The following is a 14,804-nucleotide window of genomic DNA, read 5'->3' as shown; positions in this document are numbered from 1 at the left end:
ACACATGCGCACACATGCACACACACGCACAAAATTGGCAAAATCAGCTAAATTCAGTTAAACCAAACATATTTCAGTTAATCTGCTCTGGCAGTATATCTGTTGGAATTCCTGACTCAGTAAAAAAAGTAAAAGGGTTTCCATTTCCAAAACTACACTGAACTGTATTATTGATAAAGTTCATGAACCTGCTTTATAGTCCATGCTGGCTGTTTTTCAGCAGCAGTCCAAAAGCTGCTGTGGTGTTTCTCTTTAGCATCTTTTTAAAACTAAGCTTGACATGGAACAGTCCTTGTGATAACTCCTTTTTGCAGATGATATAAGGGGGTTTTATCTGCAGAAATGGGTCCTGTTCCAAGTCAAATGTCTTCTTGTGTGGCTCAATGGCTGATGCTCGCCTTATTTAGACCGTGAGACAAAAATAGAACCTACATCAGGATCTAAGTGAGAGTTATGTTTTAAAGTCCTGTTATGATACAGATAGATGCAGAAACTAGTTGTGTTGCCAGCTGGTCTATTCTTCCATAGTATGCATTCTTGATAGATTCTAAATGCCACTTTCAAATGTCATAATTAATTTCCAACCTGCCATATGGATCAGTAGGATACAATGTGGTCGAGATGCTTGTAGCTAGGCAGATTCTATGCAACAACAGTCCCATTAGGAACAGAACACAAACTGCCCACAGGTCATATCAATTCAGATGATAAAACACAGAAGAATTTAAATATATTTTAGCAGAGTACTGATAGGTGTAGACTTTGACAGATGAGAGCTTATGAAGGTCCTGAAGACTACCAGCATGTGCATTTATGTTCTGCTACAATTTAATTGTTCTTTCCTCACTACCACTATACCCTCAGCTGCTGGCTCTCGCTAGGTTTAAAGTCAAGAGAGGCAGGTTGGATAATTCCAGTCTAAGTCAGATGTCAAGGTAAACAGTGTCACATCAGTTGTACAACTGCATATGTGCACTTTTTCTCTCCTCCTTCAGGCAATATGTGAGACCTTCGTCTTTTGGTGGGCATCTTGGAACATGAAATAAGGTGTGAAGTGAGTTTTCTAGAATATGTCCCTGTGAAATAGGCTAGGTGATATTTGAAGGTTGGGCAAGAGCCAGAATTTGCTTCTTCCTACCTGAAAGATGGTCTGAATTAGCATTTGCAAATTTATTTCATGTAGGGCCCCCGGGTCTTGTTAGCAATGTGAGCAAAACAAGCTTTGAAATTCCACTGAGATCCTGCGCTAGAATGAGTGCTGTATGAAAGATAGCCTCTGCTTCTAATTTCTTTCTCCTGAGTCTCATGAACAGTTAGGCCAAGAAGTAAACTTGAATTTAGCGAAGCTGATCATTTCAGGCATATAAATGCTTGCCAATAGGTTTTCATTCTTTACCTACTTCAGGACATCTGCCAGAACAATGACAGCTCCTATATGTTGTTCTACCTTTTTCTTTTTCTTTTTCAGTCTGGATGCTGCCCCCTCCCCCCACCCGGCCACTCGGAATCAGTTCCGTACAGATCCATCTGCTTTGCTTATCAGTGTGCCAGCAGAAATTACTAAGTGCCAGCTGGCTTTTTAGTTCTGGACTTACACCAGTCTGGAATTCTGGTGAAATTGTTTCTTTATTGAGATAAAGGGGAAGAAATGTGATTTGTGGTTTTCAGAGAAATAAAATAGTAAACTGCTTGGTTTTATATGAAGGACAATGTATAAATGAAATATTCATACCATAGACATATATGCAGCCTTTACACATATAAAATTCTTGAAGGAACTGAATCTGCCCAAATGTCAGAAATAGAATACAGGATCAACTGAAACATTGATCTGATTCCATTAGTAATTCTGTCAATTAATACAATTAAAGGCAGATACTGTGGAAACATCCCCATGGGGCGGTTCCAGAAGTATTGAATATTTCTATTTTTAAAGCACTGTATAGGATCATAGAATTGTAGAAGGGACCCCAAGGGTAATCTAGTCCAACTCCCTGCAATGCAACATGCACCCCCTCCCCAACCAATTGAAATCATACCAGACCCTGCTTAGCTTTGCAAATGTGCTAGTGGTTTTTTCGCTGCACCACAAAGAGGACTGTAATCAAGGATGTTAATTCTCTGTTAAGTAAAAACTGTATATAAGTCGTCCCCCCCGCCCAAGGTTAAACCATACCCTGCAGTAACTCCTGTACAGTATCCAATGGTCTATTTTTGCTAATCATGGAAAAAAGCAAGGCAGGTCACAGCCTTTGGCAATTGCATGTCCTTCTTGACTTCTGAGACTTATCCAACATGGCACTGACTTGAAGGTGTCTCTTTTCAGTTGTAAATACTAGAAAGTAACTGGATGCCAAGACTTCCGAGTAGGGTTGTACACCAAGTTAATGCTAGATTTTATGTTATTGTAGTCGGTGTCAAACACCAATCCTGCTTGGAAATATTCATTTTTTAGTTCTTGCTTTCTGGTAAGCTTGCATATAATTAATGTAAACTCAGTTTTCGTTTTCCGAGTCTATTTGGCAACAACTTGAATGAAATCACATTGAACATGAACCACCATTTTCTATTAATAGATGAGGGGGGGCACATACCGGTACTTAACAATATGTAGAAAATGTCATGCTTAATCCCTAGGAACTAGGGTTAAAAGTACTCAAGTTAGGAAGTGCTGAGAGAGATCTTTGAGAACTGCTGCTGATAAGTCATAATAGACAATCTGAGCTCAATCTTCAATAAGACTCTTAAAGACTTACCTAACTGAAGTCTTTCTGCATTGAAAAAAATCCATTTTTTTATTCTGCTAAGGAAAGCAAATTATTAACTAACACACACTCTCTCACACACATATATACAGACAACCCTATTTGTAAACATAGCTGCATGTGTTCAGGTTCCTAAATCATGACGTGACACGATTTGCCTACAGAATTAATGCTGCATGCCTAAAAGTGATGGAGCTTAAAATATTTCCCAGTAATCACAGAAGGCAGGAGAAGCAAATTAACCATTTTTCCTGGACTAAATGTCCATGGGGAAGATAATGAAGCATCACTCTAGCTGTTCATGGCTCCATGTGGCTCATAGCTACAACCTGCTGTTAGAAGCTTTCCATGTTCGAGAACTGGAGTAGTTTAAAAATAGCCACATTGCTGTTATTTACATAAATAAAGTTTTTACTGACACGTGCATCTGTTATAAAAATGACAAGGGATATGTGCATAATGGGCCACAGGAAAAATTCAAAAGCACACTCTTCCAATCGTTTTGTCAGTGCAAGTATTTCAGCTTGTTCAAGGGAAATATCTCCCATGCTCTCCCCCAATGCACTGCATTGGGAGTTTTCAAGGACTTCCCTTCCCCACCCAAACCAATTTAGAGAGGGGCTGGAGGATGCATGGAAGGTGGACAGAGAGGAAGTCCTATTGCACTAGCAGGACTCATTATGCTGGCTCCTGGTTGTGCATCTACATAGTTGAGCCCTGCCCTATTTTTGCACACAGTGCTAAAGCAAGAAGGTGGCTAACCTGTGAAGCTCCAGATATTGGACTACAACTCCCATCACCCCTGACCATTAGCCATGTTGGCTAAGGCTAATGGAAGTTAGAGGTCCAACAAAATCTGGAGTACCATTGGTTAGCCATTCATGCATAAACCATGGCTTAGCATTTATTTGCACAAAAAGGAAAGAACCTTTAAAACAAACTCTGGTTGATTTCTAATCAAGCCAACATCAAAACATGGGTTAAGAACGGGAAAGCCTGCTGGATCTGACCAGTGGCCTGTCTAGTCCAACATCCTGCTCTCATGGTGGCCGGCCAGATGTCAGTGGTAAGCCTGCAAGCAGGATCTGAGGGTACCACCATTCCCCCTCCTGCAGTTTCCAGCAACTGTTATTCAGAGGCATACTGCCTCTAACTGTGGAGGTAGAACATACCCAGCAAGGTTAGTAGCAGGGCTGGCACATCCTGTCCCCACCCCCACAAAGCCTTTCTCATTCCTGCCCATGCATAGTTTAGTGATTTATGTGAATTAGGCCATAGTATAGCCCTGAATTTTTAATAGGAGAACCATATAAGGGAGCGCTTTATAAATAAAGGTTTGTAATTCATACTACTACTTCATATATATTGAGTGTTGGTATGTTAAACCAGAAAGTCATATATACGGCCCTTCTTAGAATTTGACAAACAACATAGAAAGGAATAAGTAGGTAGCTTCAGATATCAACCGGACAGAAAACTGGCAGTGATCCCTAGGGCTGCGAGGGAAAATTGTAATTCCTTCCCATTCTGATTCTCTTCCATCTTTTCCCCACCACCCCGCCTCGGCCTGCCTTTCCAAAAACTACCCAGTTCTTTAATAAGTAGCTTCCTCCTAGGGTGGGCAACACACTAGGGATAGTAATCAACTAATGGCCCTAGCATAGTGGTGTTCATTAGGTTTGATGGGTCTTCTCTGAGTAGCACTTAATTGAATACTGTGTTGTTCAGTTGTTCAGTCGTGTCCGACTCTTCGTGACCTCATAGACCAGAGCACGCCAGGCACGCCTATCTTTCACTGCCTCCCGCAGTTTGGCCAAACTCATGCTAGTCGCTTTGAGAACACTGTCCAACCATCTCATCCTCTGTCGTCCCCTTCTCCTTGTGCCCTCCATCTTTCCCAACATCAGGGTTTTTTCTAGGGAGTCTTCTCTTCTCATGAGGTGGCCATGAATACTGTGTTAGGCTTGTCAAAATGATATTATTTGAGTTGCTCTTGGAAACCTAAATAATACCTCCATGATCTTTATGCTACAGAAACGTCCTGTCTCTGTTTTGTGTTTGTTTGTTTTGTTTTGTTTTTGCCCTGCTTTGTCTTTGTCTTGCTTTTAATGATGCCAACATGCAGATTTTTAAAGGCAACAGCTTCTAAGCTCTACAATAGAGAGGCTTGTCTGAAAGGGAATCCTGTGATCTGCTGCATAACACAAAAACTTCAGGAGTTTGTGTGTGTGTGTGTTTGTGTGTGTGTGTGTGTAGGAGCCCTTGAACCAGTGCAGCTAAGGTGTGCCAAACTCAGTGTTGCATAGGTGTAGCACCACATACCTGCTTCACAGACACCCACAACCAGCAGTGATATAACATGGTCTGATCTGTGCAGTGACATGCACAGGGCCGAATCATGTGTCTTTTCTAATTTTCCCACATAAATGATTGCTACAACTCACAAGGCACAAAATGTGCTACAGCCCACAAGGCACTACATGGCTACAGGTGTGCATAGGTAAAGGTAAAGGGACTCCTGTCCATTAGGTCCAGTTGCAGATGACTCTGGGGCGCTCATCTCGCATTACTGGCCAAGGGAGCCGGCGTACAGCTTCCGGGACGTGGCCAGCATGACTAAGCCGCTTCTGGTGAACCAGAGCAGCGCACGGAAACTTCCTGCTGGAGCAGTACCTATTTATCTGCTTGCACTTTGAGGTGCTTACGAACTGCTAGGTGGGCAGGAACAGGTGTGCATAAAGAGGACCTAAAAGAATACCTTGGATTATGTGCTAACATACTTAACTAGTATAAAGATAATAAATGTAATATATCAAGTGTTTTGTGAGGCTAGTGAATTTTCTCAATTAGCCTGAATTTAGACAAGCAGAAATCATACCTTAAGAAAAGAAAGTCAGTATGACTTTTAATAGCTGCCTTTTTGCTTGTGTTAGGTGGCCATACAGCCTCTGGCATCCTTTCTTATAATAACTCTAATCTTGTAAAAGATTCTTTCTGCTAAGATATTCTGTATCACTTGATATATGCTGTCTTTATTTAACAAAAGATGACTTTGAAGTCTAGAAACCTGCTGCCTTTTTTGCAAGAGTGTCTCAAGTTTTCTGTATCGTTTTAAGAGATAAGTAACCATGTAACATGATTTCAGGAGATGAGAAAACAAAAACCTGGTTATCTGCCATAATCTTGCACTTCTGAATTTAATCATGAAGTTTGGCATTATACTCTATTCAGAGCACTGCAATTAAAAACTCTCTTTGTTAAATGGAATTCAATTTCTGATCTCAACAAAAAAAGAGCTTTCTGTTTGTAGAAATAGATGTATAGCATATTTTAATTTGTTTTTCTTCACTAGTGTTTTCTTGCTTTTGGGGGAAAGCTATGGAACTAGGTAATGGAGTTGCTGAGTAAATTTAATTACAGAAATGTTGGGTTTGAGTTTGCTAGACTTCAGTTTCTTGTAAGAGCAAAACTTTCTGGAAAGCCAAAGGATATATCTGTTTGCAGGATATACTTCTATTCAGCCATTTCTTACAGAAAAAATATTCTGAAATATAATATTGATATTCTTATATGGGAGTTGTGTGCTCTTGTAGAGGAAATATCACAATGTGCATTTCATTAATTACTTAATGGCTTCTAAGCAGTTTATGATGTATAAAAATCAAGTCCACACACATTAAAATATTAGCATCCATTACTAAAATGCACAAAGTAACAATTTTGTTAAAAACAATACAGCAATTAGAGGAGGAGACTAAGATCAAGAGTATATTTTGAGTTATTTCCTCATAGGATTACTTTACATGCCCCTGATCATCTTTATTCTTTTTTGTACCTGCTCCAGTTAGTTGATACCTTTCTGAAAGCGTGGATGGAAGAACTGGCTCATACAGCTGGATGTGTAATTCAGATAAAATATTGTGAATTAAAACTAGAAAAAATTATTTGATTCACAATGGTTTTTTTTAATAAAAGAAGTGCACCTGTTGTGGAAGTGTTTCTACACACACACACACACACACACACACACACATCAAACCTTGCTTAAACTATTCAGAATATGTGTATGTATGAATCATGGTAGCATCATGATATGATCTGTATTTTACAGATAAAATTTAATTTCTTGAAAATGGATGCTTAATATATTTTCCACTTTGTGCTCATGACAGATTTTCTGGAAAGGTAAAAGTAACAGTTGGACTAGGCAGCTTAGCATGTTCATCAACATCTTGAAGATTTCATTTTTCCCTTATGTTCCAGCGTCTGTTGCTCTTTAGCTGTATTTCATTGAATATCAATTAAGAAAGAAGACAGGGATTGGGAAACAGCTACAGTAATGATAAGGATTTTTATCCAGTTTTAAATTCAGAGCATGTTGTTTTAAGTTTCATGGAAATATTATTCAGTTTAATCAGTTTCTCAGCAATTCCTATTTATTCTGAAGAAGGCTGAGGATTGTTATTTTGCTAAGTGTTTTGTTCTCCATTGGAGGGGAATTGTTAGTTTTCCTCACCCCATGGAAGGCGGTTAGCTTAGTAGTCTTTGCCAAAGCTGCTTAGCAGATGGTGATTGTGTAGTGAGCAACATCCCTACTCAGATTTAAAGCATTTTATGGGGGTCTACCAGACTGGTGAATATGACCCCCATCACTAGTGTTCTCTCCCTATATCTCATGCTTCTAGCAATCTTCCACCTAAATGGTTCAGGAGACAGCTATCTGTCAATCTAGTTTGTCCATTTCTCTCCATCAATTTTGACAACTTCTGTTTTGAAATAAGTAAATGCACATGTGCCTTTTAGTACAGCCCATTCCCTGTTACCCTGTGTAAAGTAAATATTGTTTTACCTTCTAAATTGTTTAAAGAAAATCATAGTTTGGGTTTGTACTGTGTTTCCTTAAGTCTATTTTTCATAAAGTGATATAATGTGTCTATTGATGACATGTAATATATTAATGTTAGTTTTGAATGTAGGACAACTTTATAGTCTAGAAACTATAGATAATTACATTTTGGAGTAGAGAGATGCATGGGTGGAGAGGTCACACTTTAAGACTTAGTCTCCTGGGTTCCCAAATGGCTCAAGACTCTGGAGTGTCTACTTCTGCCAAAGAATCAAGATTGAAACAGAGCAGCAGACTATGACCTTTAATATGTATTATATGCATAATTTATGTATTAAATATGCCCATTAAAATATGCTGTTTTTTATGGTAAAACTACTATTCTGGAAAGCAAGCAAAAGTAATTCCTTTCTGACTTAGGCTTCTGCCATGAGCTTGCATCCAATGAGTTTGTTTCGAGAAAGTGGGAGTTGGGAATGAAACTTCTTGCCCCAAACCATACAATCAGAAAGAAAGTTTTAAAATTTGAATAAAATATTGCTGCTTTGAAAGGAGAAAATACTTCAAAAAGCCAGAAATAGTGCAGCCATAGGAGGTTTTAGGGGTCGCACAAATTGAGGTTGAGTACCACATGTTGCCTGCAGGCTGCCTACTTTGGTATCTAGCAACCAAAACACTAATGTTTATTTTTTATTTTTCTCTCCCCATGATGTACAGAATGTGACAAGCTGCGAAGGGATGGCTATCGAAGTTCTCAATACTATTCTCAGGGCCCAACTTTCTCATCATCTTCCAGTGCAATCTGTGGAAGTCACCACGATGACTATGAAGAAATTGAACAAAAGGTGAGGTACCAAGCGCCCGAGGAAATAATGTAGTATAATGCACATATAAGCCAAAATTAAATCAACAGAATACTATAGAAGTGCAAAATACAACTGTGCAAAATATTTAGAAATTATGGGCCTTTAAAGCTATGCTGTTTTTAAAAACACCACCTATAGTGTGGTTCAACTCAAAGAAGAAAATTGCAATGCAAACATTTCTGACAGGCAGAAGTACAGATTTTGAAACCGGTTATATTAGTGTTAGCTGCTTTCATGAGCAAATAGAAAATAAAGCCATTATCCCTTTGTGAACACTAGCTTTGTTTTAAAAAAAAGTGTTCAGAGTTCACCTTACATTTTATTTCAGGCAAGCTTGATGTGTTTAAAGTGGACTTACTGCAATTAGGTTCTCTGGAAGGAAATAAACGTTGCACTGTGTCAGATGTTTTGTCGGTGCAAGCATTGCTGCTTCCCAGATGGAGCGTTCCCCACTCTCTCTCCTTGCCCTATGCATTATTCTGGGGGTTCTCCTGCCCCTGCACCAATTTCAGGGACCTGAGAGGGAGGAAAACCAGAGTGTGCAGGCAGAAGTCCTTGTGTGAGCTTCCCCTGACAGAACTCATTAGTTGAATCCCTCCTTCTGTTCTAATTGTGCATTTGTTTCTTCATTGTGATTTCTGTATAGTATCCACTTGGTACACACACTCATGTTTACTTGTCCTTTGTGCAGATAGTAGTCAGGAATCTGTTATGTGCTCTGTGTTTCATAGCTATCAACTCCTTATCCACCATCTTTTTTCCTTTCTCAGGATCAGCCATGAACTCATAGCATATGTATGTGCTCAACCACGCAACCACTGACCCTGTTCTCATACATATGTGTACAATATATAAGAATACTTACCTACCTTAAAGGGTTATTGCAAAGATTACTGAAATCCTTCAACAGTAAAGACTGTTTGGGTGGGAAGTTGTTGTTTTCACTCTTCTAGCTCATTTAATCTTGAAGTTAAAGACTGCACAATGATACTTAAAAAATAAACACAGATATTATGCATTTTTCAATAGCCTCCTCACTCCATTCCTTCCCAGTTGGTCTTCAACCATGAGTGTGTGCACTTCAATATCTCGCCTGGAGAGGGTGGGATTCATGCATGAAGATCTTGAGATGGTGTTATTTACTTTCAAGTAAATATATTTAGAACTGTGTTGGTTTAAATCCAAAAAATTGGTCTTAGCTAGTTTTTGGATTGAGATTTTTAAATATTTATAACAGAAAATAGAGTGCAATGTCCTGAGCGAGTCAGTATTTCTTAATAGTCATGCAGTTTCGTTCCTGTGTAGGAGAAATTATGATATATGTGTTATTTACACAATCAGTGAAATATTAAAACTGACTCAATACATGGCATTATGAGGAGATTATAGAACTGCTGAGGGCTAATTTATAGTGAAATACTACCTAAGCAAAATAGCATTTTCCATGAAAACTATCTTCCCATAAAAATTATCTTAGAGTGGTATTACACTTTTCTTTATTCGGATATGGTATATACTGGTGGATATCAGTCCTCAGTGAAAGACACAGTGAGATGTACTGTTGGGTGAGGCTGTTGTTGTGGTCCCTCTAGAACTAATATTGTGGAGAATGTGGGAAGCCTGAAGCTGAGGGAGGTTTTGCAGAGAAGTAACTTGGTATCTGAGAATATTTGTTTAAAAAACAGCAAGAAGATATTTAGGAGAAGTGTTATCCTTGAGGGTGGGAGAGGGGAGGTTCCTTCCTTCTCTGTGGCTGCTTCCTGAGATGGTCCCTGAAGAGGGTCTTTCAGGGTCCTTGATGCCCCCAGAACTTCAAAGGAAGGGAAAATAAGCATTTGATGTAAAAGTCTAATGTGCAGTCCCTTTGCAAGTCCAGATCAGATGGTATGAAATACATCTACTTGGGACCCTAGAAATTTTCTGGAAATCAGATCAGATGACTAATATGATTGACTTTATGCATATTCCTGTAATTTGGTTCATACTGCCCACAGATACTTCCATGGGGACAGTTTGGGGTGGAGCCATCTTTTTAATGTGATAAATGGCCCTAATTCAAGGCAGTATTTCTAACATCCTGTACTGAAGTGTATTTGCCTATTGTGAGTCCAGCTGAATTGGCTGGTTGTTTATTATTATTATTATTATTATTATTATTATTATTATTATTACCCTTCGATTAAAACATGACAAACTAGTATGGTCTTTTTTCTCCCTCTCTTCATCACTTGAGCATGTTTTCCTTGCATGGAAAATTGATGTCTTCAGATAGCAACTCTACTTTCTGAAATTATGTTTACCTTGTTGCTATGTTTACTGTGTCTGTTGTGTCTTTTTATGTGTGCGTGTTTTTCATTCTCTTTTCTTTGCCACTCATTCACTTTCTTTTTTCTCTCACTCAACAGTCTAGTCTGTTAGACTGCCTCCCTCAGTCTTGCCTTAGTGCCTGCTGTTGTTTGATTCCATGGAAGATCAAGGTATCGAGCTCCGAAATGGGATCATCCAGCTGTTATGTATATATACAGCTTGATGTTATTGTGATGCTAGAATATTCCCAAATCTCATTTTCAAATTTTCACCTATTGTTGGTTTCACTTTCCAAAATAAATCTTGTACTAACATTGTGTGCTTCTATCCTTATCTCAGTAGTTGTCAATCTAGAACCCTCAGTTTGTATATTTAATGGACTTTTTGCTGCTCATACTTTGTTAATGTTTTTCTTTCTTTGTGAATAGTTACTAACTTTACAAACGGTTATAAATGTTCCTGTAATTTGGATTGTTGTGCTGTTTACAATAATTTATTCCAAATCAAACACACACACCCTTTTTGTTTGCCCCTCAAGACTCCATCAACTTTTTTAAAAAGTAAACACAGCATTTGGATGAATGGTGTCCAGGGTCTAGATGGGGTTGCAAGTTATCCCCACTCTGATAATGAGATTGATCATTTGATGAGTGGGAAGAGGATGATAATCCCTGTTTACTGGCTTCAGCAACCAAAACGCCACTAATCTCATTTCTGAACATTCCTTTTCCAATCCTTCCTATATGCTTTCCTCTACTGAAAACAAATGTTTTTGTTCCACTGTGTTCTATTCAGAGATCATGTAGAAATCCAGAAATCTCAGATGACAATCTTAAAAGATCAATTTACTGAAATGAAACATGAAACTTTTAATAACTGCTATTATATTGATTGAACAATCCAACTCTCTCAGTATAACAGTGGGAAAAATAATATTTAGTAATACAATTAAGCATGAAAACCAAACTCTGTGCTACTCTTTGTAATACATAAGAATAATATTAATTTCACTTCCTATTCATTCTCATTCTTTTTCTTCTAACACTAATCTTTAGACTGAGTTTTAAACCACCACAAATCTGCATACTACGGTATTTGGTTTCTTTATTATAGGCTTTGTTGAAGCAATGAATTCAGGTTGCTGCTTATTCTGAAGAGTTGTTATTTCCTTTGGGACCGGTGCCTGCCTTTGAAATAGTCATTTAAGAACCCCAGTCTTCACAGCAGTGTGAGATTCCAGGGGTTACAGTAGAGACTGTGGTGTCTTTATGATATATGGTTCATTTACAACCTGAACCTACAATGGAGGGACTCCCAGGATTACACTCCAAGCAGCTCCTGTTCCTCCCATGGGTGCAACGTTGGATTCAAACTGACCACCCCATTCTGCTCTGACCCACACTTTCCAGCTTTAAAACTGCTTTCTAAATGCAATTATTTCCCCTTCAGCTTACATTATTGCCCACTGCAGTTCTGAAACTTCCTCCTCACCACTCTGGCATTGTCTTTTGCTAACTACCCAGAGCCCAGAGTGGGGGGTTCACCCCTCTCCATGACTTTCTTGATGAGTCATCACTCTGTTTTTGCTTGCTGAATGACTAGGCCATTCTCAGGCTCGCCTGGCTATTTTGATATAAATCCAAGCACCCAAAAACTATAACAATATTCAAAGAGTGGATTCTTCATTCCCAGCTGTTTGTTGGGGAATACAGCCAGAACACAGGAACTCTCTAGTACAAAACTAGGCACTTTGGCAGGGTGGGGGGCCACAGCGTGGGATGCATCCATTGCAAGTTGTACCTCGAGTGCCTTGGTTCTCGAGTGCCTTGGTACTTGTATGTTTTGGCTCCTGAATGCCAAAAACCCAGAAGTAAGTGTTCCGGTTTTTTAACGTTTCTTGGAAGTCAAATGTCCGATGCGGCTTCCACTTGAGTACAGGAAGGTCCTGCAGCCAATTGGAAGCAGTGCCTTGGTTTTCGAACATTTTCGGAAGTTGAACGGACTTCCGGAACAGATTATGTTCAAGAACCAAGGTACAACTATATTGCACACACACACCTTTCAGACATGCATAGGTCTTAGAAATTCCAGAGCTGGTGTTTTCAGGATGTTGACTGGTAGATAGTGTCAAAGCCCTACCTCAGCTGCCCCAACCATAAACATCTACAATTTTATGATTCTATAATTAATTCTACCCTTGGCTGAGATACTTTTGAAAGGTTGTTTTCCATCAGGGCTGAGAAAAGGGCCAGGTGTGAGTAGTTTCCCCTCACCAAGTGATCCCAGGACCTGGAGGATTTTTTAATGCATTAAAGCAGGCTTTGCCAACCTGGTGCCCTCCAGATGTTTTGGCCTACAACTCACATCAGCCCCAGTCAGCACAGCCATTTTGCTGGGGCTGATGGAAGTTCTAGACCAAAACATCTGGAGGGCACACAAGAAAAGGAAACAATTGCTGCTTTGGTTGTATAAAAATATTTGCATGCACTAAAACTTGACCAACATTTGGACAGTGTTTTGTCAAGAGTAGCTGTTTTGGCTATTTGAATCAGGCATAGGCAAACTCGGCCCTCCAGGTGTTTTGGGACTACAACTCCCATCGTCCCTGACCACTGGTCCTGTTAGCTAGGGATGATGGGAGTTGTAGTTCCAAAACATCTGGAGGGCTGAGTTTGCCTATGCCTGATTTAAATGGTCTATTATTTATTGGCCATCGGATCAGCTGATTTATTTTCCCATGTGTTGAAATTGTGAATTTTGTTTGTTTTGCTTAACCAGGATTCAGACATAAATTTCCCTGTGTGCCTATGTGTGTGATTTTTTTTGCCTCCGGTTTGATAAGTATTACACACAATGGCTTTTAAAATACGCTTTATTTGCAGTTGTGCAGCTTCCTAGAAAAATAAGGAAAGTTATATAGTATACATTTATGTCTCTGTCTCTTGTCATGTTCGAAGAGCCCCTGGTGACTGGCTAATGGCAGCTGGGTTTCCAAATACAATACAGGGTCAACATAACATGGCAGTTATTCATTTTGACATTGTCAACCAACCAGATAAAAAGTAGGTTACTGGGGCTTATCACACAGCACCATGCTTGAAGTATCACTCCCTTGGCACCTGAGCCTAGGGTAAGCTTTCTTTCATGTGTAATAGTAAGATAAACAAAAGCCACACACTAATGAACCATTGCATGTCATTTTGGTTTGCATTTCTATCTCTGTGACTCACACCTTTTAAAAACTGATTTGGTGGAGTCACACTTGCAAATTTCCCCTTTGTACAAAGGAAGAAGATGGCACAGAAGGTTTCTTATCCTAATACTAAGGCCAGGGATACCAAAAGGGGGGCAATTTCCCCTGAGGTTTGGTCATTGCATTATATAAGCTCTTCTGACATTTCAGTTGTAAATATTTTACAAGATTTGTAAATCCGTTCTTTCATTTTTGGGATTTTTAAAAATCCTATCAGAGTAGCCCTGGAGCAGATTTTTAAAGAGTTTGAACAACTAGAAGCATTGTATTTTATAGCACTGTTAAAATTCCTACTGAAAAGTTCTTGGTATACCATTAACAGACCAGTATTAATTCCTATGTTTTATATGTAAATTTAGTATGTGGTTCTGCATAATGTCCCTTTTTTCAATGAGAAAAGAGTTATGTACAAGTTTAATAATTAGATTTTATGCATGTTTACTCAAAAGTATTCAGTATTCAGTAGTACTTACTCCCAGGTAAGTGTTCATAGGATTGCCTGTCACATTGAATTCAATTCCTTAACATGTGCTTAATTGGGTTATACATTTATTGATTAAAAAAAACTTGTTGGATGAAATCGGTTTAGTATTTGTAATTACTGCTAAAGAGGTTGTACAAACCTTTCCTCATGTACAAATTGGAACAAGGTCTGTCTAATTCATATTTTGCTAAAAGTAGCCAAGGCAAAAGCATCACAACTATTTTGAATGCTTTAGTTCATATTTGTAAGATAAATATATTTGCATTGAATTTACAGTGTACTT

The 14,804-nt window shown here is 38.9% G+C and overlaps 1 protein-coding gene across 9 annotated transcripts in view; it reads left to right on the top strand.

Moving 5' to 3' along the window:
- Positions 1 to 14,804, top strand: part of NHSL1 (NHS like 1) — a 140,245-nt gene that overhangs the window by 104,517 nt on the left and 20,924 nt on the right. For all 9 annotated transcript variants that reach the window (XM_033143880.1, XM_033143878.1, XM_033143883.1 and 6 more), the window contains one exon: positions 8,329 to 8,456. In XM_033143880.1, coding sequence (XP_032999771.1) covers positions 8,329 to 8,456 — 128 coding nt within the window. The remainder of the gene's footprint in view (positions 1 to 8,328; positions 8,457 to 14,804) is intronic.

Source organism: Lacerta agilis, chromosome 3 (genome assembly GCF_009819535.1).
Source record: "Lacerta agilis isolate rLacAgi1 chromosome 3, rLacAgi1.pri, whole genome shotgun sequence".
Lineage (NCBI taxonomy): Eukaryota > Metazoa > Chordata > Lepidosauria > Squamata > Lacertidae > Lacerta > Lacerta agilis.
Note: the sequence above shows the minus strand (reverse complement) of the source record. Positions and strands in the feature narration are given on the sequence as shown.